This window comes from Aulostomus chinensis, chromosome 6, assembly GCF_037954235.1.
Source record: "Aulostomus chinensis isolate RoL2024-O1b breed Wild chromosome 6, RoL_Achi_v1.0, whole genome shotgun sequence".
Taxonomy (NCBI): Eukaryota; Metazoa; Chordata; class Actinopteri; order Syngnathiformes; family Aulostomidae; genus Aulostomus; species Aulostomus chinensis.
The window spans coordinates 1,419,818-1,447,336 of record NC_141325.1 but is presented as its reverse complement, the minus strand read 5'-3'; the positions used below and the strand labels follow the sequence as shown (position 1 = coordinate 1,447,336).

Genomic DNA, 27,519 nt, shown 5'->3' with positions numbered 1-27,519 from the left:
CCCACGCTCAGCACCGGGCTCAGCACCAGGCTCAGGCTCAGCCCCACGCTCAGCCCCACGCTCAGCACCAGGCTCAGGCTCAGCCCCACGCTCAGCACCAGGCTCTGCACCGGGCTCAGCACCAGGCTCAGCCTCAGGCCCACGCTCAGCACCGGGCGCAGCCCCACGCTCAGCACCAGGCTCAGCCTCAGGCCCACGCTCAGCACCGGGCTCAGCACCAGGCTCAGGCTCAGCCCCACGCTCAGCCCCACGCTCAGCACCAGGCTCAGGCTCAGCCCCACGCTCAGCACCAGGCTCAGCACCGGGCTCAGCACCAGGCTCAGGCTCAGCCCCACGCTCAGCCCCAGGCTCAGCCTCAGGCTCAGCTAAACCCAGCGTCCAGGTCTGGACTTCTGTCTGACAGAAATGTGTTGACTGATTCAGCTCACGTGAAGATGGATGCAGAAGAGCTGGACCAAAGCTTTATGTCTAAATATACTCGAAACAGACATGACCAGGTCCAAAAACTGTCACTACTCTGATAGTAAATACAGGGGCAGTACTACATGAAACATTTGAGTAAAATATGAAAGTACTCTTTCCATTTTGCTGGGCCGCTCACATGTCGTAGCTCTTTAGATCCTTCAACTGTACAGATCACTCTGCTCCTCCTCAGCTCATTTATTCCAAATCTCCCCAAAACATCAGTTTCAGTGTAAAATGTTGGTGACGGGCTGGCCTCCAGTCAGTGGTGAGGTACTCACTTTAGTTGAACACGTTCGCTAATGTCCAGATTTATGGTCACTTCCAGTTTTCAGCTCAAGATCAATTATTTCAGGATTTTTTTTTTTTTTTTTAACACGATGGCTACATTTACATTCGAGCTGCGACAAAACGAATCATAAACCAGCAACACTAACGGCAGCTGACCAGACACGGATTCAGAAAACAAGCTTCAACAGCGTTGATGTCGTGGAAAGAAGTGACGGTTCCTCTAACATTGTAACAAACACGAGGGTGCGATCGCTGACCTCACCATCCTGGAGGCGCATCAGACCCGATCAACTTCTGGAATAACGGATACTTGAAGTGTTGTAAGAATTCTTCCCGTTGATACAGTATAAAGTACTTCATATATTCATCATACAGAGCTTCAGACGATCTCCTGGTCTCCAGTACCATCAGGTCGCTTCGTCCAGCAGTCTCTTCAGGTTCTTCTGCACCTGAAGGAACACGTGGTTTCATTAACTGCTGTGTGTAGGAAGGCAGTCAGTGTCACAACAAACATCTCCTCCCATTTTACAAGTGCAGCCGGTGGAGAACTCCACCCTCGATCTCTTTGGTGGGACCAGTTTCTGCTGATGTCAAACCTCTTTTGAAATGGAGGCTCGGTAGAACTTAGAATCTGTGTCCTTGCAAAGTTCGTCTAGTGGATCATGAAGGTTTTTACTGCCTGATGTTTGCAGCAGCTGCTCGTCTCCGTCAGGCTGGAGCTTAGAGAGCCGAGCAGGAGCCGTGAAAACTGAAGGGTTAAATCTCTTAAATTCATGTTGGGGAGCAACACGATGTCGGGCCTGAGGCTTGTTTTATTATCCTGTCTCACAGGCAGACGTCGGCGTGTCGGGCTGTTGCTCCTCTTACGCCGACGTCTCGGTGGACGGATCGCTGGCTATAAATGTTTCACAGCAACAGGCGTCCGGTTTCACTTTGTGTTGGGGAACTTGTCCCCCAGCATCCAGCCATGTTGCTGGTGTCACGTGCTCCTGCAGAGGCGTCGCAGAGGGAAGGGGGGGGGGGGCATCAGTGCCACTGACCTTCTCCAGCTTCATCAGGTTGATGGTCAACAGTTCAGAGAAGAGGTCCACGTTCACGTCGGCGCCCTCTCGCAGGAGGCCGCTTCTGGGACAAAACACAGCACTGAGACCAGTTCTTAAACATCCTGCAACCTGAATCAAGACATTCAGTCCAGAATCCCCTCCCCCCCGCCGCCTGCAGAGCCGCGCGTGTTTAACTACTTACCAATGACTTTTGTTTTTTCAAATATGTTCTCAGCCATCGATCTATAAACGATCCCAGCATCCATGAGCGAGCGATACGACGATTGTATTTGTAAAAATGACAAGATTCTTGTTTGAACTCACTCCTGGTGGACGAGGTCGCTGACAGAGCTGAGCGCCGTGAGCTTCTGTTCCAGCGAGATGATTTTAAAAGCCAGATAACAGGAGGACAACACCAGGACACACACTCTGAACACACACACACACACAGACAGAGGAAGGGAGCAGTATCAGTGAAATATAAACTGTGACGGATGAATGGACGATTGCTCACTCACAGGAGGAGGTAGACGTAGAGGAGAGTGTTGAGGGAAACTGCTTTCAGGTTACGGCTGTCAATCACAACTTCTGGGCCTGGAAACCAAAACATGACTCATCAGAATCACTGATCAGAATCTGATCAGAATCTGATCTGATCACTGATCAGTGAATCAGTCCTGATCTGCTTTGTGACGGTTACAGACGACTGGCTTGTAAAACCAGGATGTGAAGCCTTTATAGTTTAGACAGCAGAGTCGTGATACCACAGTCGAGCTGCTTCTGGTCCGGGTTCTGCTGGTTCTGGTTCTTGGCTTTGTGTTGATGGTCTGGATGTTCAGGAGGTGCTGAGCTGGTGGTGTGCTTCAACACGTCCAGGAACGGAGGAACAGGGAACCCTGCAGCCGAGGAGAGATGAAGGGTTTGTCAGGTGATCTACAGGCTGGTGTTTGGAACGTCTCTGTTCTCCTGGGGATCTGCTGATGCTTGTCAGCTCATCGCCACCAGGTGACTGAGGTTCCACCAGGTGACTGAGGTTCCACCAGGTGACTGAGGTTCCACCAGGACGAACGCGCTCTCACTTCAGTGAAGCCTCTGCTAACTTGAACAGGACCAGCGAATGTATCCTGAGGCTTTTCTCAACGCCATCATGGATCAAGTAGTGTAGCTTGAAGACATTCCAGCTCAACTCAGCAAACCTAAAACGTTGCATCTTTGCTTCTGTTGTGAAGTTTTATTTTCATCTCAGCAGGAACATTGTGAAGGCTCTGCGTCATGTGACTGCCTCAGTGCGGCTGATTGGCTGGCGGTGATACCTGCGATCTTCTCGTAGTCGGGGGTCTGTGAGTCGGAGCTGCTGCTCTCCTCCATCTCGTGCCTCCTCTGTCTCACCGCTCCGTCCAAATCGCTGAAATCACCAGGAAAACTCTGCAGGGACGTAAACAAGCATCAGCCATGACGGACCGTCGCCTGGCAGCATGTCATCGAGAGGTTCACGACATGATCACTGACCAGAGGGAAGCGCGGCGAGTGAGGTGACCTCTGACCCCTGAAGCTGTTTTCAGCTGACGATGGGATGGGGCTGTTGCATGGGCTCTTCTCCTTTACATACACACAAAATAAGAATGTGATTAACCTGTTGCTTGGCAACAGTCATCATCCCATCAGGGGACGTTGCTCTGTCCTCTGCTCTGGTTATTGACACCGGCCTGGAAGTGTTGAGACCCCTACTGTTCACCTCGATGAACTGACTCCCAGTATTGGCCAAACAATAGTGGAAACACACACACACACACACAGATTCTCAAAGTAGAAACGATGATCTAACTTCCTGGGAGTAATGAAGGCAGCGTTGACTTTAACTCATTGTTCTGTAGCTGTAGCCGTGACACAGGAGCAGGTTCTGTGTTGGAGTGCGATACCTCCAGGTGGAGACAGATGGACATCAGGAACTTGTATGTGTTGTCTCTGGACAGGAAGGACACGAACACGTACTGTAACGACAACAACCACAGTTACTCTTCACAGCAAAGGTTGCCATAGTGACGGCCCTGGATGACCCATGAATGTAGGGCCGTCAGCTTCATCACACAACACACAAACTGGTGCTTTTTGAAGACGCACTGGGGTTTACACCTTCCAAAAGGAAGCAGTGGTTCACGCTGTCTCACCCGGTCATTGGCGGTGGCGATCACCAGAGCGTTTGGTACCAAGAGGGCGGTTTTGGTCTTCTTGATGTGGGTGACAGATATCACTGGGATGGCGATCTGGGATGGACAAACACCAGGAGGAACAGGTCAGCCCTGCGTTTACGCTCGTGGTCACATTGTCAGTGCAGCTTTGAAACCTCAACAAAGATCTGGAGTCACGCAAAAAGATTCAGTCAAAGCTCGGTCAGGCATTATCAAGGAACATTATTATTATTATTATTATTATTATTATTATTATTATTATTATTATTATGTGGACGGTGTCTGACGGCTCTGGTAGAGCCTTTCCTCCAGAATCCTCCGCCTGCTGTCGCCAAACTCCTGCCCGCTGAGAGAAGTTCCTGTTGGGTGCTGTGACAGTGGTCAAACAGCCTCTCTCTCTCTCGTGTGGTTGGGTTGCAGTAAGAAAACAGCTTGACCTTAGAGAGGCAGGAAACGAACTGAAACGGAGAGGATTGTGGGATGGCTGCGCTCTGCAGTTGTAAGCAGGTCACATGACAGAATAACGATTGACCTGGATCTCTGCTGACGTCACATGTTGGCTGGACGTGCGGGTCCAGGAGCTGACATGTTCCAGTGCTACACTTTAGACCAATCACTGACTTTCGTGAGCTCCTTCCAGCTCTGAAAATCTTGTTTTTATTTGGCCGCTTAAATTTGTGCCCTGTGAAATCAAACTGGAGTGAAGAGACAGCAAACCCAATGTTTCAATTTCATCAGGACGCAAGTTGTGAAAAACTCTTCAAACTGGAACTTGTAGAGTTTTTGCAGAGCAGCTGTGAGCCCAGTATCTCAGCCAGGAGAGGAAGGCAGCGTGTGTCACCTTGGTGTCTTTGCCAAACACTTTGGAGTGGAAGCAGATCCAGTGGTCAGACACGAACATTCGTCCCTGGTAGAGGATGTCTTTCTGAAGGGCACAGGTGTAACCTGACAAACAGGTGCGATCTGGTCAATGAGCAGAGGTGACAAACCAAGTCCTCAAACGACTGTGAACAACTTAAGGCACATTTGGACTCGGTTCTCTTAGCAGTAGCGGTTTACAGGCTGACTGGAGCAGCTACGTTCAGGACACGTGGTCATATTGAAGGATCAGGTTTCTTCTAGCGTGTCCTCCTGTGTTTCAGGTGGAACGGAGAGTTGTGATCATTGGAGACTTACTCTGTCTGAGCTGTTCCTCTTTGCTGATCTCCTTGAATATTTTATGGTATTGGCAGTTGCTCTTAGAAAGCTGAAACACACACACACACACACACAATTACCACACACTGACACAGGCAACCTTCATGTGTGTGAAAATGCTGTTTTATGCGTTGTATCAATACCATTTCAACCTAAACACCATCAAGATAAGTTAGTGTCTTAACAAATCTTTAAAGTAACACGTCATCTTTTAGTAAAAGTGCCTTTACTGTCCATCGTCTCCAGAGACAGACAGGAAGTTAGAGACCCTCCTCGAGAGAGTTGAGACCCAGGCTAGTTAGCTTAGCACAATGACTGGTAGTGGGTGGGAAGTGTTAGCGTAGCTGCCTCTCTGCCTGCATTAATATCAGGAGGGTTGTGTGTAACCTTGGTGATGAACACCAGTTTAACATGAGGAGACATTGTAGTGGTAGAATCAGACACGTAGCCGGAACTACTTTCCTGACTGGGCGCAGTGATTTGACGCAGCACCTCCAAAGCTCCATTGGAACTTGGGTCAGCAGAACCAAAGGTTTGTTGAGGACTAGAAGAGCGACTGCTGCTACTGATGATGATGATGAGGAGGAGGGTCCCTGCTGGACACACCAGCATCCTGGACCTGAGCTAGCTGATGCTAACACTTCCCACCCACTACCAGCCATTGGGCTAAGCTAACTAGCCTGGACCCGAGCTAGCTGATGCTAACACTTCCCACCCACTATCAGCCATTGGGCTAAGCTAACTAGCCTGGACCTGAGCTGGCTGATGCTAACACTTCCCACCCACTACCAGCCATTGGGCTAAGCTAACTAGCCTGGACCTGATCTAGCTGATGCTAACACTTCCCACCCACTACCAACCATTGTGCTATGCTAACTAGCCTGGACCTAAGCTAGCTGATGCTAACACTTCCCACCCACTACCAACCACTGTGCTATGCTAACTAGCCTTGGTGAGGATGAGGACGATTACAGCTGACACACCAGCATCCTGGAGCCAATCAGGATCCAGTTTGTGTGGTGTTGAAATATGAGGCCTCTGCTGCACAAACACTGAGAATCACCTTTCAAGTGAGGGGAGCTTGTGTATCCTGCAGTATAACCACTGATTCTCTATTATTAACCCTACTTAGCGTTTATTTAGTCAGACGAGATGAAAGATGTTCGTCAGACCCCTTTTTTCATGATGAAGACGTGACCGCACCAATGTTCTAAAAACACTGACTAAAACTGTGTTAATGTGCCTTCATGTTGATGAACAAAAACAAGACTAAAATGTTTGGCATGAAATAATAATAATAGATTTTATTTATAGAGCGCTTTTCAGGGTACTCAGAGACGCTTGAAATAAAATTAAATGTAAAAACTAAACAAAAACTCCCTCCTCGTTTTCATCCACTACACAAGAGGAAACGTCCAGCTGGTATTTGTTTGTGCCAGCGGTTCTTCTATGTCGTCTTGCTGCGCTCCTGCAGCTTCAAAACAAAACTGCATGCAAGAACACGGACGATGTGAGAGCTGCAACCATGCTAGGGAGGAAGAAGCGTCAGGACATTTGGTCCCATTTTCTACATGTAGACTCGGATAAAAAAAAAAACCCAATGCCGAGTTTTGACGGGAAATAAAAAATCGCCTGGAAAATACGACCAACCTGAAAAGGCATCCAACCCTCAACCATCCAAGTATTCTGGTTAGCTAACTAGCACGCATCTGTGTACACTGGTTGGTTCAACTAGTCCTACAAGCAAGCATTTTATTTCAGAGTCTGAAATAAAAAATAGACTAAAATGTTTTGACTAAAACTCGACTAAAATACCTTGAGTTCTCAAGACTAACATGAAATAGAAAAATGGTTGACAGAATGAACACTGAACCGACTCAGTGCTCGTTTGGATAGGAGTCTTCCTCTGTCAGGAGGGCATGGAAGGGAGCCTCACCTGGCTGTAGTGGGACTTCTTCCTCTCGATCTTGGTGTCAGGGTCTGTCTGGACCTGAGTCAGCAGCGAGTGGTCGAAGGTCTTTGACCTGCAGACACCAACCAGCGACGTTTAGAGCATTGCCAACAGCCTGGAATTAAAAAAACATGGCTTCTGGATTCATACTAAAGTATTTTTAGACCTTGATATGTAATTATGTAGCACTAAGCTATCATGGGTCTTTTTGCTGGTGTTTAATTTACACCGTCCTAATCAACTTTGAACTTTTTTGTGACGTCACAAAAAGGTAATAATCTCTAAGTAATTCAGTCATCAGTCTGATTACGGACCGGACCAACGCCGGTTTCCTCCTGCCGGCGAGCTCGTGCTGCTCGGGATCGACGGCCTGCAGAGGCTCGCTGACCATCCTCGCATATCTCGGAGGCTCATCGGCCGCGTTCTCCACGTCGGAACTGCAAACGAGATCAAGAAACCAGCATGAAAATGGAGACATCAGTGCTCTACTTTCATAGTCATGAACGCCCAAGAGGAACCAGCAGATGGGGCGGAAATACGCCTGGTGAAAACTGCGTGTCGTGATGGTTGTGGCTGTTTCAAGATGGTTTATGGCTGATTTGGAAACCGGACACAGTCGCTGACTGGCAGCTGCAGCGTGGCGTTACATGACAACGCCACGGAAACGATGACGGATGCCAAAGTTGAGAGTTTGGTATGAAGGTGGTTCTGACCACATAGGGCTTTATGGTCGACCCACTTGGACGAGGATATCAACGTGTAAAAAAAGCCGTATCATTTCCTGTTGCCACCAGATGGCACTATGACTCATCCATCCATCCATCCATTCATTCATTCACTTTCTCCCTCTTCTCCTGTTGAGGGTGGTGGGGGTGGAGCCTATCCCAGCAGCCTTCCCCCTGGACAGGTCACCAGTCCATGGCAGGGCCAACACATAGAGACAGACAACCATTGGCTCTCCCAGCCACGCCTACAGTCAATTTAGAGTCTGGATTAACCTGGTCCCTCTTGATGTCTTTGGACTGTGGAGGAAGCTGGAGTACCAGAGAGAACCCAGCAGGAACAGGGAGAACATGGAGACTCACACAGAAAGACCCCGTGCTGCAGCCGGGGCTCCACCCACAACCTTCTTGCTGGGGGGCCACAAAACAGTGGGCAGCTGGCATACATCTGCCCACTGGACTCTTCCTTGGCCCAAGCTCCGCCCCTCCACCAAGTTTGGTGGAAATCTGTTTTCAACAGGTTTTCTTTTTTTCAAGTTCAGTGTAAAATCATGAGCTCCTTGGTGAGTGTACCAACTCAACCAGATGCTATGCTGCTAACTTAAAACTTAGCATTTTAATAATGCTAAAAATGTCTTTCCACCAATTTCTGTCAGTCCCTGAAAGGACGTCTGTCTAATTTGAACATTTGTTCAGGTTTTACTTGCTTCGACCTCTCGTCTTGTCAAAGCCTTGTGAGTTTGATTCCTCTGCTGCAGCTCAGCGTCCAACCGACAGTGACTGGACCATCGGCTGAAGCCTGGCGGAGCTTCAGAGAAACCTGTGTCCAGTTGTAAACTCACAGCGTGTCCCTGTCGTCATGCCTGGCCGTCCCTCTGCTGATCCTCCTGCCGTCGTCCTGCGGCGTCTGCTGGGTCACACACTGTTCTGTCATTGTGTCCGTACCAACAAACGCCTGCTGGCCCGTCGGTCTGCTGCTGCGGGAGTGGAGAGCTCAACTGACCCTGCAGCCTGAGCTCCCTCACCTGCCTGTGGGCGTGTCCATCGGTACTCACATGTCACAGCCAATCGGACTGCGGGATGCTGCAGCGTGTGTGCGTTCAAACCTTTGATCAGTGACATTTAACCCAGCTTTGTTTGGACACTCATGTGTACTCTTCTTTTTCTTGCTGCTTACTTTCAAATCTCATTCTGTCTGCCAGTCAGATGGAGACATTCGGGAGATTTGAGTTCCGTGTTCTGGTTTAGGTGGAACCGCAACACAACTCTCTTCCTTTTTTCATGTGTTTCCCTCCACAGAAATGAAATCTGATCAGGTTCCCTTTGTCGACGTGTCTGACGGATTAATGGAGGCGAGACAGCCGATACGCCAGCAGCCATACTGAGGGTCAGAGTCGTTTGGCCGGTAGAAATATTTGAAAAGAAATGGTTCACGCTGTTTTTACCAGATTTCAGTTGAATTCAACCCACATCGGCCGTCTGTGAATTCAGACTTGTCAATCGTTGATATTTGTCACAAATGCAATGAGGGCAGATTACAGATTAAATAGGTCACATGGTGTGTGGCTCACTTGATTGCTTCACATGCTTGAGGTAAACGGACAAAATATGAGAAGGAAAGTGCTGCAAACAAGATTTACAGAACAATAAACTTCAATTCAACCCACAAATGACCTCAGGTACTATTTTACCATCACACCTTTTCTATTAACAGCCAGTTAATTCAAATATCTGACACTCCCCTGTTCTAATATCAAAATACAAGCATCTCTATTTCATATGAAACCCTCCCATGTAATGCGTCTCCCAGCTCGGTGAAAGACCCGTCCGTTTTCCCTCCTCAGAAAAATATAGTTGTGCATCATGTTTGTCCTCTGTTTGGACTCTGAAGCGTTGCATCAGTTCAACACACAAAGTTTGGTAAAAAGAAGTTGTAGTTTTCTTTTTCAGTCACCTGAAGGAGGAGTTTGGTCAAAGGAAACTGAGGCCTGAGCGCTTCGTCTGCCAGTCTCATTGTAAAAGTCAGCAACTGTTGGTCAGACCCTTCCAGTGGACCGAGTCAGTGAGCGGCCGTGAGCTCTGGTCCCTGAAAATGTGTCATCCCATTAGTTTTATTTTCTGTTGCTACTTTTGTGAGTACTTGCAGTAGTACTGCGAGGATGGGGAACCAAAGGCATGTGTAACGTGAGCTGCCTGAGATCGAGGTCACTGGGCCACTGTGACCTTTCACCTCCATGTTGTGATGGTCGCCGCTTTCTCTCAGTTTCTCTATTACTTTCTACTTAACACTCAAAATGTTTGGTGCTGGCAGGAGGAACCGGCTGATGGAGCTGGAAGCCAGAGGACCTGGTCAGCTGGTCACAGCCACGCAGCCATAATCACAAGACCGTCAGGATGTGTGTGTCACTGAAGGAGGAACGGTACCCTGAAGCATGCATAAATCAGGAATTCACTTGTTCGCTGCCTTTAAATGACTCCCAGGATCTGATAAATGTACGCTGAATCACATCCAAGTGTGCAAAACAACAAGCTGTTGTGGCGGGGAGGAGATGGTGCAGTCATAAAACATGGTTGGGGTCTAGGCCGTGTTGGAGGAAGTACCCTGATGATTCGCTCCATTCATGTCACCACCATGCTTCCTTCAAGGACTCCGTAACCTTGAAGTTACGTTTGCATCCAACAAAACTGCAACAGCAGCAATACTTGACTTTATGGGTTCAAATCATGAAAATTATCTGGCGATATTCAAGAACTTTTGATACAAACTGAATCTTAAGAATGTGATTAGCTTTTTTATAGAGAGACTGTTGTCAGGACGATGCTTTAACTGCTCTGGAAGAGCGTTTGCATGGAAGGGACGGATGCCCCCTGGTGGCTGTAGTCACTACGCCACAGCAGAGATCTCAAAGCGTTCCCTGGGTCAGTGGGCTGTAGTTCCCAGCCACCAACCTGTTTTGGAGTTTCTCTTGACAGGACAAAGCTGCCAGGAACGTGGCTGTTGGTGGGAGGGCCGTCGTCAAGAGGCCTTTACGTCCTTGCACTAAAAACCAAGTCGAAACCTTCATTTGAACTGGGGTTGGGACTACTTGGAAAAGAAATTGTGAAACGATAAGTAATCTTCATTTTTTTTTTGCACGTCATTCTGATTTTCGTTGAAAACCTCTTTCGACGAAAATCATGTCATTTTTGTGGTGATCTGAGTCAAAGTCGGTCTTTCGTATTTAATTTAAAATGGTATTTTCGTACTTGAGCCTATCGTGCACCTCCCCTTATGTTGGACTGGCGCTTCAGTGAAACTCAGCAGCTTCAGTTCTAACGAGCAAAGGAACAAAAATGTCAACGTTATCGATGGACACGTTTTCTGCGTCGCTCCCCTCGTCTGTGGACGCCTGACAAAGTCCAGCTTGAAAAGCAAACCCGGTTTAGCCGCTCATCAAAGGCCTGGTCTTCATCCTGCAGTCGTTGGGCGGAGCCAGCAGACGCAGGGAGACGTCGGCTGTTTGCTTAAGTCTGGTTTATGCTTCTGCGTCGCAGCGACGCTGTACCCACGCCGTCGACGCAGACCCCTACACGGACCCTACACCATAGCCTGACGTGCACCTCCAAAAAATCCTGACTTCGCGTCGGATCGACATGACGTGAAGGTCAAGGGCTGTGATTGGTCCGCTCAGAATGTCATTTCCGGTTCAGGACCGCCATTTTTAACATTTCTGTGGTGAGAGCTACACGTGTAAATGGACCAAGCCGAAGAAAGGGTTATCGAGGAGGTACGCAAATACGACCACCAAGGAATCCGACGAGCCCCCTGAAACCATACAAGGACACAGCCACACCCCCCCAGCGGCTTGGCGGTGAATTGCAGAGCAACACATTCCCTCAACGCAGAACTTCAATGACTGCATGGACGCAGACGCATAAACCAAGCTTAAGACTGAGATGTTGTACTCTTGCTGGCCGGTCAGGGTGCGTGGGGTTTACGGCGGCTGGGAGAGCCCCACCTGTTGGTGTGTCAACACCGCAGATGCCCTTTGAAACTCAAACAAACCCAATCAACTGCAGCCCCCAGTGTGTTTGTGAAGATGTGACACAGTGACCTGGCAGTCACCAGGCTGTCCTGTCGGGGTGCAGCCAAGAGTTCACGCTGGGCTGTTACCTGCGGTCCAACAAAGGAAGCGCTGGTTCGTCAGGTGACGTGAGAGCAAACACCTGACATTACAAGCATGTACGTTATCTGCAGCTCTATGCTAATGATCCCACAAAAGTATTCATCAGTCGTTTCCTGCAAGTGTGATGGCGAATCAAGGATGGCCGTGATTGGGCCGGGGGAGACCCGGGATGCTCACGGTAGCTGATGCTAGTGGTGTCTCCCAGCCACATCCAGGTGGAAACAACTGTCACATGACCTCTGAAACTGTCAGGTGATCTTTTTAAACCTTATGTTTGCACCATTCTGTGCGCTTTCTTGCATTGTTCATGTCTAGAGGACTGCGTGGTCCACAAATGAAGAATCGTCGACCAGCCCTCCCAGACAGCCCTGGCTGCGGCGTGAGAACCGAAGCGCTCCATACTCTCATTGACCAGTGACTGCAGCTTCGAACACCGTGTATTCCAGCTGATGGTCTCAGGTGTGTCAGATGTCTCTTCTTGTGCTGCACTCCAGGGACTGCCTCCAACCGTCTGCTGCTCTGGTCTCAGCTCTTCGCTTGGTTTGATCTTTATTTATTTCAGTAACTGAAACCGTTCAACATTTAGTAGTTCAAACCACAAAACTACTGGCTGACTTACTGCCAATGCAGCAAGTACACAAACTCAGTACACCACCTAGTGTCTCTGTGGTGAAACAGCAGCATTATCCAGCCAAACCGTTGCAGAACTGAACGTGTCAGAGGTCACATGATTATGTTACATAAAGTGAACCTGAAGAGGAACATTCACGCTTAAACTGAAACCTGTAAACGAAGCCAGCAAACATTTCTAGTCTAGTTTGACCGACCCAATGAGCACGAGTCACTTGTCATGAACTCATGTTGGTCGGACGCCTGCGAGCGATCAGTGATTGGCCTGTCAGACAGAATGCAGGGTTAATGTGCCTCTGCATTGCCAGTGATACACTTTGAGTGCAGAAGCCAAACATCCACCTGTTTGTCTTTAATTTCAGATTCAAACAACATCGGACTTGTCCTACCGGGCATGTCCTGCCGTGTTGCACGGGGCAGCGGGGGTTCTGGCAATCATGTTCTCCTTCCCTGTGGGTGGAATGTGTCACCGGAACCAGAGAACGTCGTCCTGACTCTCGCGGGTGCATCAGACTGTGTTGTCCTTCTTTACAGCTGTGAACGAACCTCCCTCACGTCCATCTTCTATAGTTGGTGAACTCTTGCACAGGTTGGTCACCCCTCCTCCAACCTGCCGACATTACTGTCAGTCATTGGCTGTTCAGCCTCTCTGTCCGTCTGTCTCTCTCTCGTTTGGAACGTTGCGTCTGAACCTTCCTCCTCCACTTCCTGCCCCTAATCTGTTATCAGCTCTGGTCAGTGATTGACCAGTGGACTGAAAGGAAGGTAAACACTTGTGTTGGGTGAGTTTGGTATAGGATAGTGGGGTCCCGGTCTGAGGGGTTCTGAGGAGTGGAGCTCCTCCCGTAGCCTGCTGGCTGAGACCGGGAGGAGGCCCTGCTGTTCTGGTGTCTGAGGTCCACTCAGGAGATGCGTCGACAGCTCCAGTCTCTCTGGTTGTGGGTGGTTTTCTTGATTCATGAACAGAAAGACGAAGACTGAGACTCGTTCTCCTCCCTCCTGTTCCCCTCGAGCAGCTGGAGTCGGTGTCACTCACTCTTCATCTGGCAGGTCAAAAGAGGATTCAGACTCCGAGAAAGGCGCCTCCCACCGGCGTCATGGCGGCTGTGGTGCCGCCTTGTGGCCGCTCCAGACGCTACAAGAATCACTTTCATATTCGTGCCTCCAGATTCTGTGTTTCTCATCGTGGTCCTGTTCTCGAGCATTAATGGAACCCTCTGGTTCTAGAACCCCGATGGTAACGGGGGGGTACGCGTGTCTGGTGTCGCTACAGCCGCTGCTGCTGAACCGGAGCCGCACAGGAGACCTCCGCTGACCTCCCGGTGCTCCTTCTCCGGTGTGGTGAAGCACCGGGACCGGTCCGGTCCAGCAGTCTGTGACACGCGCGCTCGGTGCTGTCCGCCACACTGCGGCTGGCGATGACTTGAATGCTGATCGCGGCGGAGATCGACAAAGAAGACAAGGAAAGGAGGAGATGAACCGTTTCCTGAGAGCTGTGGAGGATGGAGGGCTGCTGACGGACTGCGGGGAGCTGTCACCCAACCACACCTCCTCCTCCTCCTCCTCCTCCTCCTCGTCTTCCTCCTCCTCCTCCATCAGCTCCTCCAGCGCTGTTGGCTCAGCCGACAGCCACGCGGCCCTGCCCTCGCTCCAGACCCGGGCACCTGTCGGCGGCGGGTCGGAGCAGAGGAGATCCGCTTTTAAACGCAGCCGAGCCGTCCGGGAAGGGCGAGGGGCACCGGGGGCGGCGGCGGCGGAGGAGGACCACTCAGCGGCTGCGGTGTGCGGCGCGGTAGGGAAGCGGCAGCAGCAGCAGCAGCGTCGGGAGGCTCAAGGGCGCCGCGTCGGTGGAGAAGGTCTGGAGATGATTTCAGCCGCCGGCAGAGACGCGGACGGCGGCGGCGGCGGGAGCGGAAACAGCAATAACAACAATAACTGCATCACCGACGTGACCGCGGCCTCCCCCGCCGCCACATGCGCCAAAGGCAAGGAGGAGAGGAAGGGGAAGAATGTGATCCGGGGCTGGAAGAGGGAGCGGGACCGGGAGAGGGACGCCGCCGCCGCTCCTCCTGCCGCTCCCGGCCGGTCCAGGAAGGAGAAGCCCGGCGATGGCTCGCCTCCTCCTCCTCCCTCCGGCTTCCTCTCCTCCGCCCTGCCCGAGCATCTCCCCTGCCGCGACGGTTCCGAGCTCTGCCTGTGCGCCGCGGCGGACTCCAGGACCGCGGGAGACAGCACGAGCATCAACAACAACAACAACAACAACAACAACAACAACAGCATTGGCGACAGAAGCGCGCTGGACTGTGGAGGCGCGGTTGTTGTCCGGCGGCAGCACGACGACACGCCGGTCGCCAAGAAGCACCGAGGAGCCGAGAGGGTAAGCAGCGTGTTTTATTGTCTGGAGACCAACAATCAATCACAACAATAACAACAACGACACAAACCGAAACACCAGGTCCGTCACTCCTCCACCACTGCAGCTGAAGCAGAAGAAACGCTCCAGTATTTTTGATATTCAGTGCACATCCAGTCTGTCAGAGGCAGCTGGGAAGGCCACAAAGAAGCCAGAGTGTATACACACACACACACACACACACACACACACACGGATGTTTAGATGGAGGGTTGTTTGTTTCTATTGTTGTTGGAGCTGCGTCTGTCTGCTGATGTTCTCTGCTGACCAGCTTCCATCCTTGGTGGAGACCCCCTCCTCCTCTCAGAGCCATCGTCTCCAGCTCTCCTCTTACTGGAGGTAAATTTACATCATTGATGCGTGTTACCATCACCATGTCACCTCTCTGGCTTTAATGGGAAACATTGGACTGCACCAAGCTGAAGTCCCTGGCCGGCGCTGCTGCTCTCGTGGTGATGTTAGAAAGCTTCTTTGAACACTGTGAATTTGTGAAATCCGTGTTGTTTTATTTTATACCTAAAACACCTGTCAGGGGATTAATTGGCAATAAATGGAATTTCATCCAGTGTGATGAAATAGACTTGGATTGGAAGTCACAACAAAGTTAAGAACTCGGTTGACTCAGTGACGAGTCACCAATCAAATCATCAATGAGCCGACAGGAGTGAAGAAATGAAGCCTCACGGAGCGTGAAAACAAAACCAACGTAAAAATGTCTTCTGATACCAACAACGTACAGATATTACTGTACATTCTTCACCAGGGACGAAATACTGCAATAAATAAATCTGTGGACGGGTTGCGGCCGAGGGTCTCAGTGGACCCGTCCCCCCTGACAGGCTGCAGGATTTTGCTGTTTACGAAAATGAGGGTTTGTGCAAGGTGGAAGGAGGCCGTGCAGAGGTGAAGTTAGGAGCAGCGTGTGACAGAGAGGGAGGAACCAGAGGTGACAGCAGAGGGAAAGAGATGGAGGATATCCAGATGGAGGCTTTTTAGATGCAGGATTTGACAAGGCAGGAAAAAACAAGGCGTCCTCGCTGCTGCTGGCAGACAGACGCCGCTGACAGGAGGAACATCGGTCTGCTTTGTTTATCAGTCGATCTGAAGGGTTCCCGTTCAGCAGTAAAACACTCAGTGAGCCGCAGCGCTTCAAGGATTCACTCCTGTGATGAATTTACTCCCCAAAACAAGAAGAACTGACATTATTTTGGGGTTGTAGCACAAATGATGGCCCCTGAAGAACCTCAATAATCCCTCAATGAAGGGCAAGGACGGAAATGTCAGAGAATGAGTCCTGCAACCCGGAAGTAGTTTACCTCCCGTCAAGGTCAGAGACCTGAAATCAGGTTTGGAGATACCAGCAGGTTAAGTTCTACATCAGATCTACCAGTAAACACCAGACTGGTGGATGGTGGAGGTTCAGTTCTACATCAGATCCACCAGTAAACACCAGACTGGTGGATGGTGGAGGTTCAGTTCTACATCAGATCCACCAGTAACACCAGACTGGAGGATGGTGGAGGTTCAGTTCTACATCAGATCCACCAGTAAACACCAGACCGGTGGATGGTGGAGGTTCAGTTCTACATCAGATCCACCAGTAAACACCAGACCGGTGGATGGTGGAGGTTCAGTTCTACATCAGATCCACCAGTAAACACCAGACTGGTGGATGGTGGAGGTTCAGTTCTACATCAGATCCACCAGTAAACACCAGACCGGTGGATGGTGGAGGTTCAGTTCTACATCAGATCCACCAGTAAACACCAGACCGGTGGATGGTGGAGGTTCAGTTCTACATCAGATCCACCAGTAAACACCAGACCGGTGGATGGTGGAGGTTCAGTTCTACATCAGATCCACCAGTAAACACCAGACCGGTGGATGGTGGAGGTTCAGTTCTACATCAAATCCACCAGTAAACACCAGACTGGTGGATGGTGGAGGTTCAGTTCTACATCAGATCCACCAGTAAACACCAGACTGGTGGATGGTGGAGGTTCAGTTCTACATCAGATCCACCAGTAGACACCAGACTGGTGGATGGTGGAGGTTCAGTTCTACATCAGATCCACCAGTAAACACCAGACTGGTGGATGGTGGAGGTTCAGTTCTACATCAGATCCACCAGTAGACACCAGACTGGTGGATGGTGGAGGTTCAGTTCTACATCAGATCCACCAGTAGACACCAGACTGGTGGATGGTGGAGGTTCAGTTCTACATCAGATCCACCAGTAAACACCAGACTGGTGGATGGTGGAGGTTCAGTTCTACATCAGATCCACCAGTAAACACCAGACTGGTGGATGGTGGAGGTTCAGTTCTACATCAGATCCACCAGTAGACACCAGACTGGTGGATGGTGGAGGTTCAGTTCTACATCAGATCCACCAGTAAACACCAGACTGGTGGATGGTGGAGGTTCAGTTCTACATCAGATCCACCAGTAAACACCAGACTGGTGGATGTTGGAGTGGTGGAGTCTTAAAAACCTGGGTTGCTAACAAGAGTCTGGAGGAGCCTACAGAGGTCGTGGAGGTCATTAAAGGCCATCAGAGGAAAACACAAGAAGCCTGAAGCTCAGTGGTGGTGACCTTGAGGTCACATGACCCTGGTGTAGTTCCCTCATAGGCTAACGTTAGCTTAGCACTGCTAACTATTGCAGTTCTTGTCATATTCCAGGTGGGTGGACTGGTTGTGTCTCCTCGTCTCTTTGCCTGTGATTTGTTACTTGCAGTAAAACTGCAATACCCAACGTGGGATGGATGATCTGTTTTCAGGGACTGGTTCCAAACCCTCTACTCCACAAATGTAGTTTTTTGTGTTTGCTATGCTTGGTTATTGATTTTCAAGGTTTGAATAACAGTGGAGGAAGTTGGAGACGCACTGCAGCGTCTCCATCACCTCACTGACTTACTCTGGATCGTCTGTAGTTGTGAATCACTGTTCAGCCTAAATGGTAACTTTTATTGTTTTGATTGACGAAGTGCATCATATGATTAGTGTGTGTGTGTGTGTGTGTGTGTGTGTGTGTGGTGCTGCTGCTGCTGCTGCTGCTGCTGCTGCTGTTTAACGTGAGTTCTTAAAATAGATTTTCCTCCATGGGGCCTTGCCAGCCCACTCTCAAGTAATTCATGCGATTATTCGAGCTGGGAAAACGTGACTCACGCCCACGCCATCACATGTCCATCCCCGATCAGGAGGACCCACTGGATCTCGTCCTGTTTGTTTCTTGATGTTAGGGCTCTGTTGGTGTTTCCAGTTGTGGACACAGACCGACGTTTCCATGCAAAGCGAGGCGCTTGAAACAGAGTGTATGATAATGATTGACAGCTCCGTCCTCGGTTCAAACGGCAACATGAACCCTTCTGCACCTGACTGGTTGAATGCATCATCGCTAAGCCGTCACCAGGGTCTGATTCTTCGACTGCAAACATGTCAGCTGCTTCTTTGCTCTGGAGCGGAGCCGATCGAGTCAGGCTGAGGTTCAGATGTGTGTCACTTCCTGTCAGGTTTGTCTGTTTGGCTGCTCTTTCACATTCGCGTTTCAATAAATTAATCAGCTTAGAGTCTGACCACAACGTGGGATTTTTATGATGCACTTAATTAAACTAACATGGGACTAAGTTGTTTTATTCCTGCTGGTGAGAACAGACAGCGAGTACACACAATACTGTAGTACTGCACAGTAGTACAACAGCGTAGGGCCTGAATGTATAAAGCTTCAGGTTCACAACCAAAGACACCGAACGAACCTGAGACGTGACCAGAAGGACGGCTGACACGTGTGTGCCGGCAGCTCGAACTCAACAATCGAACCTTTTTGGTGCATTGTGAAATGTGCAAATGATGAAGATGGAGGATGAAGAGCAGCGCTGAAGGAGCTCCTGCTGTCAGTGGCGTTTGTCTGTCAGGTGGATCAGAGAAATCCAGGGCATTATCAAAGAACCTGTAAAATTTAGGGTCAGAGTCATAGCGCCTCCTGGTGGCAACAGGAAATGAGTTGTTTTGTTTTTTTTACTCTCTCGGTCAGAACCTGATGATGGGTCACTGTAAAGACCGAGAGGTTACTGTGGCGAGGAGGCGGCCATGTTGAAGCTGTAGTAACGGGCATCATATGGTCAGAGACCTGGCCTGAAGACATCCATGTGCTCATAGCACCACCTAGTGGTTACAGGAAGTCAGAACAAACCATGAATGGGTTTGCTGTTTGGATTGTTTTTTTGTTTTTTACATCAAAGAGAATGAGAGGATCCGATTAAATCATGAGCGTTGATAAATATGACCGAGCGCCTTCGCCGACGGAAGTCTGGTTGAATCCAGCAGCAGCTGGTCATTCAAACGTGGCTTGGGCTTGTCGGGGATTGTTTCCCTGCACCAGCAGACAGAAGAAGAGCTGCTGCTCTGTCTGACATCGGCACGGCGATACACAGCTCTGTCACTCGTCTGATTGACAGCAGCAGCTGCGGCATCACTTCCTGTCCGTCAGCGTGGATCCCTACAGGCCGACGGAACATGAACCAACACAACTCCCTCTCGCTTTGATTGGTTCATCTTGAACTCTCATCGCTGACAGTGGCGTTAACCTGGTTGTCAACCCCCCCCACCCCATCCGCCATGTCCTCTGGACTCGGGCGGCTTCCTCTTCATCTGGATGGAAACATCACATCCTGTTTATGACCCCCATGAGCTCAGGTGACGGTTCACCTGGTGGGTTTAACCATTTTGCATTGTTTCGGTGGTGATGTTGGCACCTAACACAAGGATGGAAAAGACGATGAGAGAGGTGCATGTTGGGAGGGAGCCTCGTCCACCAGGAGACAGTCTGATACTGCGTCGTTAGAGACAGCATGGTATTTCTTTAGTTTGTCTTTCTAGGGTTATTGACTCGTTGAGTTTTGGCTCCAGAAGTCAGAAACTATAACTGCCAGCTGTGTCCTTCAAATAAAACCCTCCCATCGATTGGTGGAGAACCTCTAACCTCACTGCTGGTGACCCTCTGTCCAGCTTTCAAACTGAAAAAATCTTAGTGAAGTGATGGATTTCTCTGTCAAAATCCCAACCAGAATCTTCGAAGAACGCCAGCCTAGCACACTCGAACCAGGCAGCTGGACCGGGAGCTCTCAGACCCGCTCCTTAAACTGTGTGAAGGTGTTCATGGACCATTGAGCAGAGCTCTCCAGTGATTTAGCAGCGCTCCTCGATGACATCGTTTTGTTTATACACACCTACCCCCTTTTGACAGAGGGATGCTAAGAGGTATGCTAACACTAGAGCTTTGTTGTCTCAAAGCTGAGTTTAGAGAAGTGGGCACCTGCTTTGACGTCTGTTCGTTTGTCTGGATCGCACCAACATGGGGAGACGAGGCACGGTCTTTAAAGATTGTTCTCTAACATTGGGAGATTTTGAAACTTTGATTGCACACTTGCAACATTTACTGTGTCTGCCGTCCCGAGGCAGGACGCCCCTCCTCTCTAGCTCTTGGAGGTTTTGCCTTTTTTCCCTGTGAGGACGTTTGGAGGTTTTCCATCAGCCTGATCAAGGGTCCAAAGCATGTCAAGACAAATTCTGGTGATTTCAGGTTTTACAGATCTTTTTTTGATGGATTTTTCAGGAAATATTAAGTGGGTGTGAATGAAAATCATGTGCAGGCCTTCTTATAATACTTATGGAAATATTTCCTGACACATTAAACTGTTTGACTGGTAGATCTGCTCGTTACACAAGTGTGCACAACTGTCCTCCGAGAAACTCTGTTTATAGAAGTTCAGTCTGTCTGTGTTTAAATCATTGGCGTCGTACAAAACGTAGGTAGAGGCCTTGAAGTACAGCTGTGAGATATGACAATACATGTGATAAAAGACAGCAACCTCCCTGGTTTCTACGGTGGTGCAGCAGAGCTGCTCCTCCGCAGTATTTGATGTTAGCAGTGACACGGACGATCTCTGTTTTGGTTTTCTATTCGTATGAGCAACATTGTTTATGAGCTGCACTGTTGGATAATTCTGTCTCTTGGACTCCAACAGTGTTTGTTTAAATCTTCTTCTTATTAGTGACAGCTGAGCTGCTCAGAGGAGAAGAGGAAGAGCCTTTCACCGCAGCTCAGTTCACTTTATCACAACTGGAGATTCATAGAATCCAGAGAAGTCCTCCGCTATCAGGATCTCGATCGTTACTGGGAGACGGAAGCTCTGACCTCAGGACGTGAGATTATGTCCATGTCACTCGCACCAAACTTGAACAAATGAAACTTCTGTTAAAAATGCAAATTAATCAGAAAATTAAGTGTTTTCTTAACGTGTGTGTATTTGCAGTTCTTGAGACTTTGTTGAGCCAGACGATTTTCTCATGTTTATCTTGAGACGTATCATCAGTCAGAGGTCAGCGACCCTCAGCAGGACTCGCACCATCATGTGAGTCCAGGTCATTAGCAGCACTTGGATGCCGTTTATGCTCTCAGGGTTTTTGTCTGGAGCTGCAGCCTGACAGGCAGCCAGAGATGGTTCTTCTTCAGCTCCTAAAGACTGTGTTGTATATCTGCATGGATTGTATCAAAATCAGTGGCTGAATCTGGAATGTTTGTGTCGCATCTGACGGTGCGTGTTCTGTGTGAGGAATTATGTCTGTGCACCTTCCCGTGTTCTGTCCTGAGGAACGTTTTCTAATGTTGAGAAATATTTACTTCCCTTCATTTCTGAGTAGGTGAGATCCGCTTTGTTTGGTTTGTGGGCTCCAGCCGGTTGATTGACGGCAGCTTATTGGCGAGAAACAAGGAAATCAGACAGGCAGAAACAGGAAGTGGCCCTCTGGGGAATTTAGGAAAAATGGAGGCTCTGGGGTTTTTCCAGAAAGGGTGGCTGACCCTGAATGTCCTTTTGTTTGTCTCTCTCGTCTTGGCTGTCTATCACTTCTTAAGAAAACCTGGTGATGGAGTTCTGCAGGTGTAGAAGTTCATTCTTTCAGTCCTGAACAAACTCTCATTTAAGCTCCCAAAAAGCGATGGCGTTGAGTCAGTGAACGTAAGTTCTTCAGTTTACTGACGAGTCCGAATTCAACCCCGTTCATCCTGAATGCTAACGAGGCAACTGAGATTCTTGAAGTCGAGAAACTGAGTTTGGCCACAGGATCATTTGTCTGTATTCGTCCCTCAAGAAGAGGAATCCACCAGTACTCTGTCCCAGAAAAGAGGACAGGAATACTGCTGTTGTACTTGTACTTCTCCTCTTGATGTATATTTGAAGCATCTTTCTTGCAATAATGTTTCATTCTTAAATCTGTGGTTGCACAATCGAAATAAATGGGACATGCTAGCACTCCCAGCTACCATGATGGGGGCGGGGAATGCTAGTTGTGCTCAGTGTGCATCATCCACATCACCGAGTCATCCTAGCCACCAGCTCCCACGTCCCCTTGGTGGTGAAACTGCCTTGTCAAGGGAGAAACCAAAACCTTGTTGAGCTGGCTAGCTGAGGCCACCAGCGCGCCTTGCAAGCTGCAGACGCCCTGTTTTTGTGACCGTGGCCATCAGTAACAGAACTTTAGTTTCGGAGAACCAGAGAAACGGTCACGTGGTTTTTATGCACCCTCGTTCAGGGAGAAACATCACTTGCAGCGGTGTTTTATTGATTTGAAATAGTGGAACGTCGTACTGAACCGCCTCATCCAAGACAGCTCATTAAATACAAGCCCAGGAACGCGTCCTATCATCTGGTATTACTCACAGTCACCTGTAACTTTGTCATATCTGCGTGCTGCCAGTCAGTCATGACCTGCTAATTGGAGAAGCAAACATAGAAATCAAGGACTGTTGGGGCTGGGTGATGGTGTACAGATTCATACTGGTCACGCATGTTGGCCTCTTAATGATTCATTCTGACTTGAAATAGAAAAATGTTTCTGATTATCAGGCAGAGGGTCAAGTCAGACAGGAAGGACGGTGGAGGGCTGCGCTGGCCGTATTGATCCTCCTGGAGTGATTTCAGAGGCGCTCATGTGGAGGCCGACTGAGAGTCCATTAGCTATCAGAGTATCAGTGGCAGCAGCGTGAAAAGGCTTCATGTACAAGCGAACGCCCACGCCGCGCTCTGCACTGCAGGCTGCTCCTTCACATTCATTCACTGCAGCCTTCGCTGCTGCAGGAAACACCAAAATAGCTGAGAAGGCATTATCATATCGCTGCCTCGCGGGTCCGTCATTACCCCAAGAAACCTCCTCAGAATCACCTCATATCCTCTTTCATATTTTATTTAACTTCCCAAAAACATCTTCCTTTGAAACGCGGCGGGGTTCCTGGGTGGCTCCGGCCCTCGCGCCTCTCATCCGCTGAGATCTGAATCTTTCATCTGAATCGATCAGTCAGTTGCACGATGAGGGGAAATTGAGTTCATGTCAGAAGTGTTTTGGCGTTGTGAGATGGTCTGTCTGTGGAGCAGAGAAGTGCGAATGGTTTTTAAATGAGAGCTACATGACCAGAGAACAGAGTGTTGGCTTTGGCTCAGACGGGAGCGAGGAGCGCAGGCAAGATGGAGGGAGGCTAACCTTGTTCATGTAACTGATCAGCCTCACTGGAACGATGGACCACTTTCCTTTGTGTTGCTGCTTGTTCCTAAAAGGTGTTTCAGGCTGTGTCACATGACCTGATACTTTGGTACTGAGACGACGCAAAAATGCGGCAAACACAACGGCGTCGTTTTGCTCCACCAGAGCTGACCGTGCTGGACAAAGGAAGCCAGCATCTGCAACGTTCGCGCCAAAACTCCAGGTTTGTGTTGCAGTGTGATGAAATTACCTCCAGGGTCAAAGGATGACACAAAATGTTTGACGATGACTCCCTGAGCTGTGTGCGCCTGTCCAGGATGTTTAGCACCCAGCAGAGTACCGACGTGATCATGGAACCCGACCAGCGGGAACCCGACCAGCGGGAACCCGACGTAGCAGTGCCCGTTGTAATTTCAGGGAGACGTGATGGCGTTTGGCCCTCCGGCATCTCGGGACTTTTTTTCAGCAGGAACAAAGCAGTTTGGAGATGATGGACGAAGTACTGAGCACGGACTGAGATCACGGGAACAAGGGTGGTTTGGTATCTAGGAGACAAGCCCCTCCCCCTCCCTCCTGTCACATCTCAACTGACGTTTTCACCCCAATCAAGCGACGGAAATATTTGATTTAAGGTCTGTGAGAGACAAGCTAAGATGTCAAATACCTTCTAAATCCTTAGAAGTGCGATTTGTCTGCATATTTACATGGTTACAGTAAAATCATGAAGCACGGGAGGGACAGTGGCGAGTCCTGATTGGCGTTCACATTAACCAGTCGCGCTCCAGGCTGAATGCTAAAGGATATTAGCTGGTAGACGCTAATTAGCTGCATTCATATAGCGTCGCTGTTTTGACCTCGGTGACTGAGAGCCTTTCAAACTTCTTGTACCACTCATTCATGGCGCTAGCTTTGGCGGGACTCGAACATCGGTGTCTTTGCTTTGCTGTTTTTTTTTTTTTTTGGTGAAGTTTTAAATGAAACGCACCTTTCGGGGAGTAGAGGGAGTCAAGAGGTCATTCCTAGAAGCCGTCCTGAAGATTTGACGTGTTCTTGATGGCGTTGTGCACGGCGGTCGGGCTGTCAGCTTGTCTCATCTCCTGGTCGTAACCTGACGGAGTCGATAGATTAGAAGCATCTCTGCTGTTACATCAGCTGCCAGACGGCCAGCCTTGTCTGTCTCTGTTCAGATGCTTTTTAATTACATCATTATGAAAGCGCCGCTCACAAACACCGCGGCCGTGGGGGATTAATTTATTCAGGCTAAAATAATGATGGTAAATGGTTGATTGTGCTGCTGCAGAAGCGAAGTGCTTGTTAGCTTTCACGTGTTCTGCAGCAGCAGCAGGAGTTATTATGGCGGTGAGTAATATCCGTTGTTTCGCACTCTGTTGGTTTAAATGCCATTAGAGCTTGTCTTTCAGTCAGAAGGTGTGTGTGTGTGTGTGTGTGTACACACTGAAAGAGACGGCAAAGATGAGAGGCTGGAGAGGGAAAATAGGGAAAAAAAGATGGCGACCATTCGTGAAAACACACACACACACACACACACACACACACACACCTCTCTCTCAGCAGCCTGACAATAAAGACAGGGATGATTTCTGTCTGGGAACAAAAAAAAAGAAGAGGAAACTGTCAGTGTGGCTGCTCATGGAGGAATTTAATAGGAGGGGAGGAGGAAGAGAAGCGAAATAAAGGAGGAGAAGAGGAGGGAACATGAGGACAAGAGATGAGGACAGAGGAAGTAACCGGGGAGGAGAAATAGAGGGTGAAAACACGGGGACAGAATAGAAATAGAAAGGCGTGAAGCAAGGCAGAAGTGAGGAGAGGAGGAGGAAGAGAAGGCAGCAGAGTAAATAATGTGGGAGGCAGAGAGAAAGGTAAAGATGAGAAAGGATAAAAGGAAGAAAGAGGAGACAAGTTGAGGAAGTGTGGACAATGGGGGGGCAGTGGGATGACGAAAACGAAGGCGAGGGTGAAGAGAAATGAGCCAAGAAAGAGTGGAATAAAAAAAGGAAAAAGGAAGTGGTCAAGATAAAGAGAGAAACAAGGGTAACATGGAAGGACAAAGACTGATACAGGAGGAAGTGAGGAGAAGGATGGGTGGATGGATGGATGGGTGGGTGGATGGATGGGTGGAGTCAGATGTCAGTTGTTGGCTTCTGAACATTGAAACACTGAAGATGAAGAAATGTGGCAAGTGGCACTGTAGATTTTGGAGGCAGAATTGTGGGAACGTGCGGCTCCGTTTGTGGTTGCGGCTCCGCGTTTTCTTGCTTCAGGTTGAAGTGCAGCAGCTTCAGATTCTCTCTCGACCCCTGCAGCCTCTCGCCATCTGTGTCAGGAGGTGCTGACGGGCTCAAACACTCGCCGTCAGTCAGCAGACTTCCTGGAAAAATGAAAGCACATGAAGAAAAGCAGTTGCAGTCCAAGCAAACGTTTTTATATTCACCGTCGTCCAGCAGCAGCACTTAGAAACCAGTAAAACCAGTAAAGCCATTAGATGGGATGCATCGTGATTGTTCTCTTGACGATCGGATCACCTATTAATTAATTTACTATCACAAGATATTTGTGGACTAATCTCTATCATTTGCACGCCACTGCAGGCACGGTGGTCTGACGGAGCGGCGCGTCTCTTCCTGTAAGCGAATTGCGTTAATCCTTAATTACCACCCCGTTTGCCTCCCATCGACTGCCTTTCTTCTCCTCCGCTGGCACTCGATCCCCTGTTCTTCACTCCTTTGCTAAATATCTTCACCGGCCGTTGTGCGTTGACCATCTGTGCTGCCATGTTTGTATTTTACACCTTCTGCAAAAACTGCCATGAGTGAGGCCTGGTGAGGTGCGCGAGCAGTGCTAGCTTGAGGCGGTTCAGCAGCCCCGGCGGTGGTGGGGGGCGGTGAGTCCACAGGTGTACAAACCCATCAGGGGTCTGCCCGTCTTTTTACACAGATGGGCTCTGCTTTGATGTCCCAGTTAAACAGAACTCGTGGTGTGTTTCATTGCCACGAACTCAACGTCTCTGTCCGCCATACTTGCTGCCCGTCAGTGACATAACTCCTCCCATCTTTTCCTTTTTAAAAAGAAGAACGAACTGAAATAAAGACTCTAACTAGAAAGGAAAAGTGGATGTACCATTGGAATTTAAAAAAAAAAGTGAGCGTCTACAATTGCAGGATGGGTCAATATCCAGATGTTGCATCATTGAAGTCGTTGAAGAACTGAAAAAAATCTGGGAGGTCAAAGTTCAGAGTGACAGTAAAAGTCAGGAGCAGCTGCCTTCCTTGACTCATGCAAACATGTCAAAGGCTGTTCCCAAGACCTCCGGTTAGGGTGATCCAGACGAAAGAGCACGGTTTCCTTGCACGTCACAAGTGATGTTGTTGAAGTTTTCAACCTTTTTTACTTTTGGTGTGAAGACACAGTTAGTGTTGTTAAAAAGATTGTGTCACGCGTATCAGTAATTTGGGCTGACTGAATACGCAGTAGGCTTGTACAGGATCAGAAGTCTAGGAACGGCTGCTGGAGCTGGTGGTCAGCAGTCAGTCAGGATACAAGACAGAGCTCTGGTGTTGGTGCCCTGTACTGCAAGTGAGTTTAGTAGCAAAACTATTTACAGTAATAAATCTAAGGAGGAAAAAGGAACAAAAATAGAAAAACACAAAATATACACAGGACTGCAGTTATAATATCTAGTTAGAATCTATCTAGTGTCTAATATCTAGTTAGTTGGTTAGTTAGTTAGTTAGTTAGTTAGTTAGGTGCGTGCACTTGGTTCAGGTTCAGTTTGGTTCAGGTTCACACACAACAGCATGCATCAAATCACAGTAAACTGAATAAATCCCCAGGAAGGTTCACACAGAATTTTCCCAACTGCCACAATAATCCAGTAGGGTTTGAGTGAGAGTTCAT

At 49.1% G+C, this 27,519-nt stretch overlaps 2 protein-coding genes and 1 long non-coding RNA gene across 6 annotated transcripts in view; 1 reads left to right on the top strand and 2 right to left on the bottom strand.

The window, feature by feature from the left end:
* znf608 (zinc finger protein 608) overlaps window positions 1-27,519 on the top strand; it is a 55,882-nt gene that overhangs the window by 2,485 nt on the left and 25,878 nt on the right. The window contains exons 2-3 of one of the 3 annotated variants that reach the window (XM_086205699.1): window positions 12,337-12,480; window positions 13,014-15,028. The exons of 1 other annotated variant lie outside the window; for it this stretch is intronic. In XM_086205699.1, coding sequence (XP_086061825.1) covers window positions 14,126-15,028 — 903 coding nt within the window. In that variant the 5' untranslated portion in view covers window positions 12,337-12,480; window positions 13,014-14,125. Of the gene's footprint in view, window positions 1-12,336; window positions 12,481-13,013; window positions 15,029-15,353; window positions 15,404-27,519 lie in introns of those variants that run through there. One more of the 3 variants, XM_086205701.1, reaches the window with a different exon arrangement.
* On the bottom strand, window positions 364-14,136 carry gramd2b (GRAM domain containing 2B). 2 transcript variants are annotated; one of them, XM_086205712.1, is made up of 14 exons: window positions 13,041-14,136; window positions 7,448-7,570; window positions 7,119-7,206; window positions 5,162-5,231; window positions 4,827-4,930; window positions 3,965-4,060; window positions 3,716-3,787; window positions 3,306-3,395; window positions 3,110-3,221; window positions 2,561-2,692; window positions 2,315-2,390; window positions 2,121-2,225; window positions 1,794-1,878; window positions 364-1,202 (listed from the first exon to the last, which is right to left on the bottom strand). In XM_086205712.1, exons 1-14 carry the CDS (start codon window positions 13,088-13,090, stop codon window positions 1,161-1,163), a joined length of 1,245 nt encoding a protein of 414 aa, XP_086061838.1. In that variant the 5' UTR covers window positions 13,091-14,136; the 3' UTR covers window positions 364-1,160. The 2 variants fall into 2 exon arrangements, with proteins under 2 accessions (XP_086061838.1, XP_086061837.1); XM_086205711.1 differs by lacking the exon at window positions 13,041-14,136 and adding an exon at window positions 8,698-8,854.
* On the bottom strand, window positions 23,356-24,042 carry LOC147259635 (uncharacterized). The gene is made up of 3 exons (XR_015116341.1): window positions 23,855-24,042; window positions 23,605-23,671; window positions 23,356-23,487 (listed from the first exon to the last, which is right to left on the bottom strand). It is a non-coding gene; the product is annotated as an uncharacterized LOC147259635 (long non-coding RNA).

Bases quoted from the DNA above. Each gene is read 5' to 3' on its own strand.
- gramd2b (XM_086205711.1), bottom strand. From the start codon at position 8,789: ATGACAGAACAGTGTGTGACCCAGCAGACGCCGCAGGACGACGGCAGG. The intron at 5,232-7,118 runs GTGAGGCTCCCT...TGTGTGTTTCAG, and splicing joins AGAAGTCCCACTACAGCCAG to CTTTCTAAGAGCAACTGCCA. The intron at 3,788-3,964 runs GTGAGACAGCGT...TTGTCGTTACAG, and splicing joins TCGCCACCGCCAATGACCGG to TACGTGTTCGTGTCCTTCCT.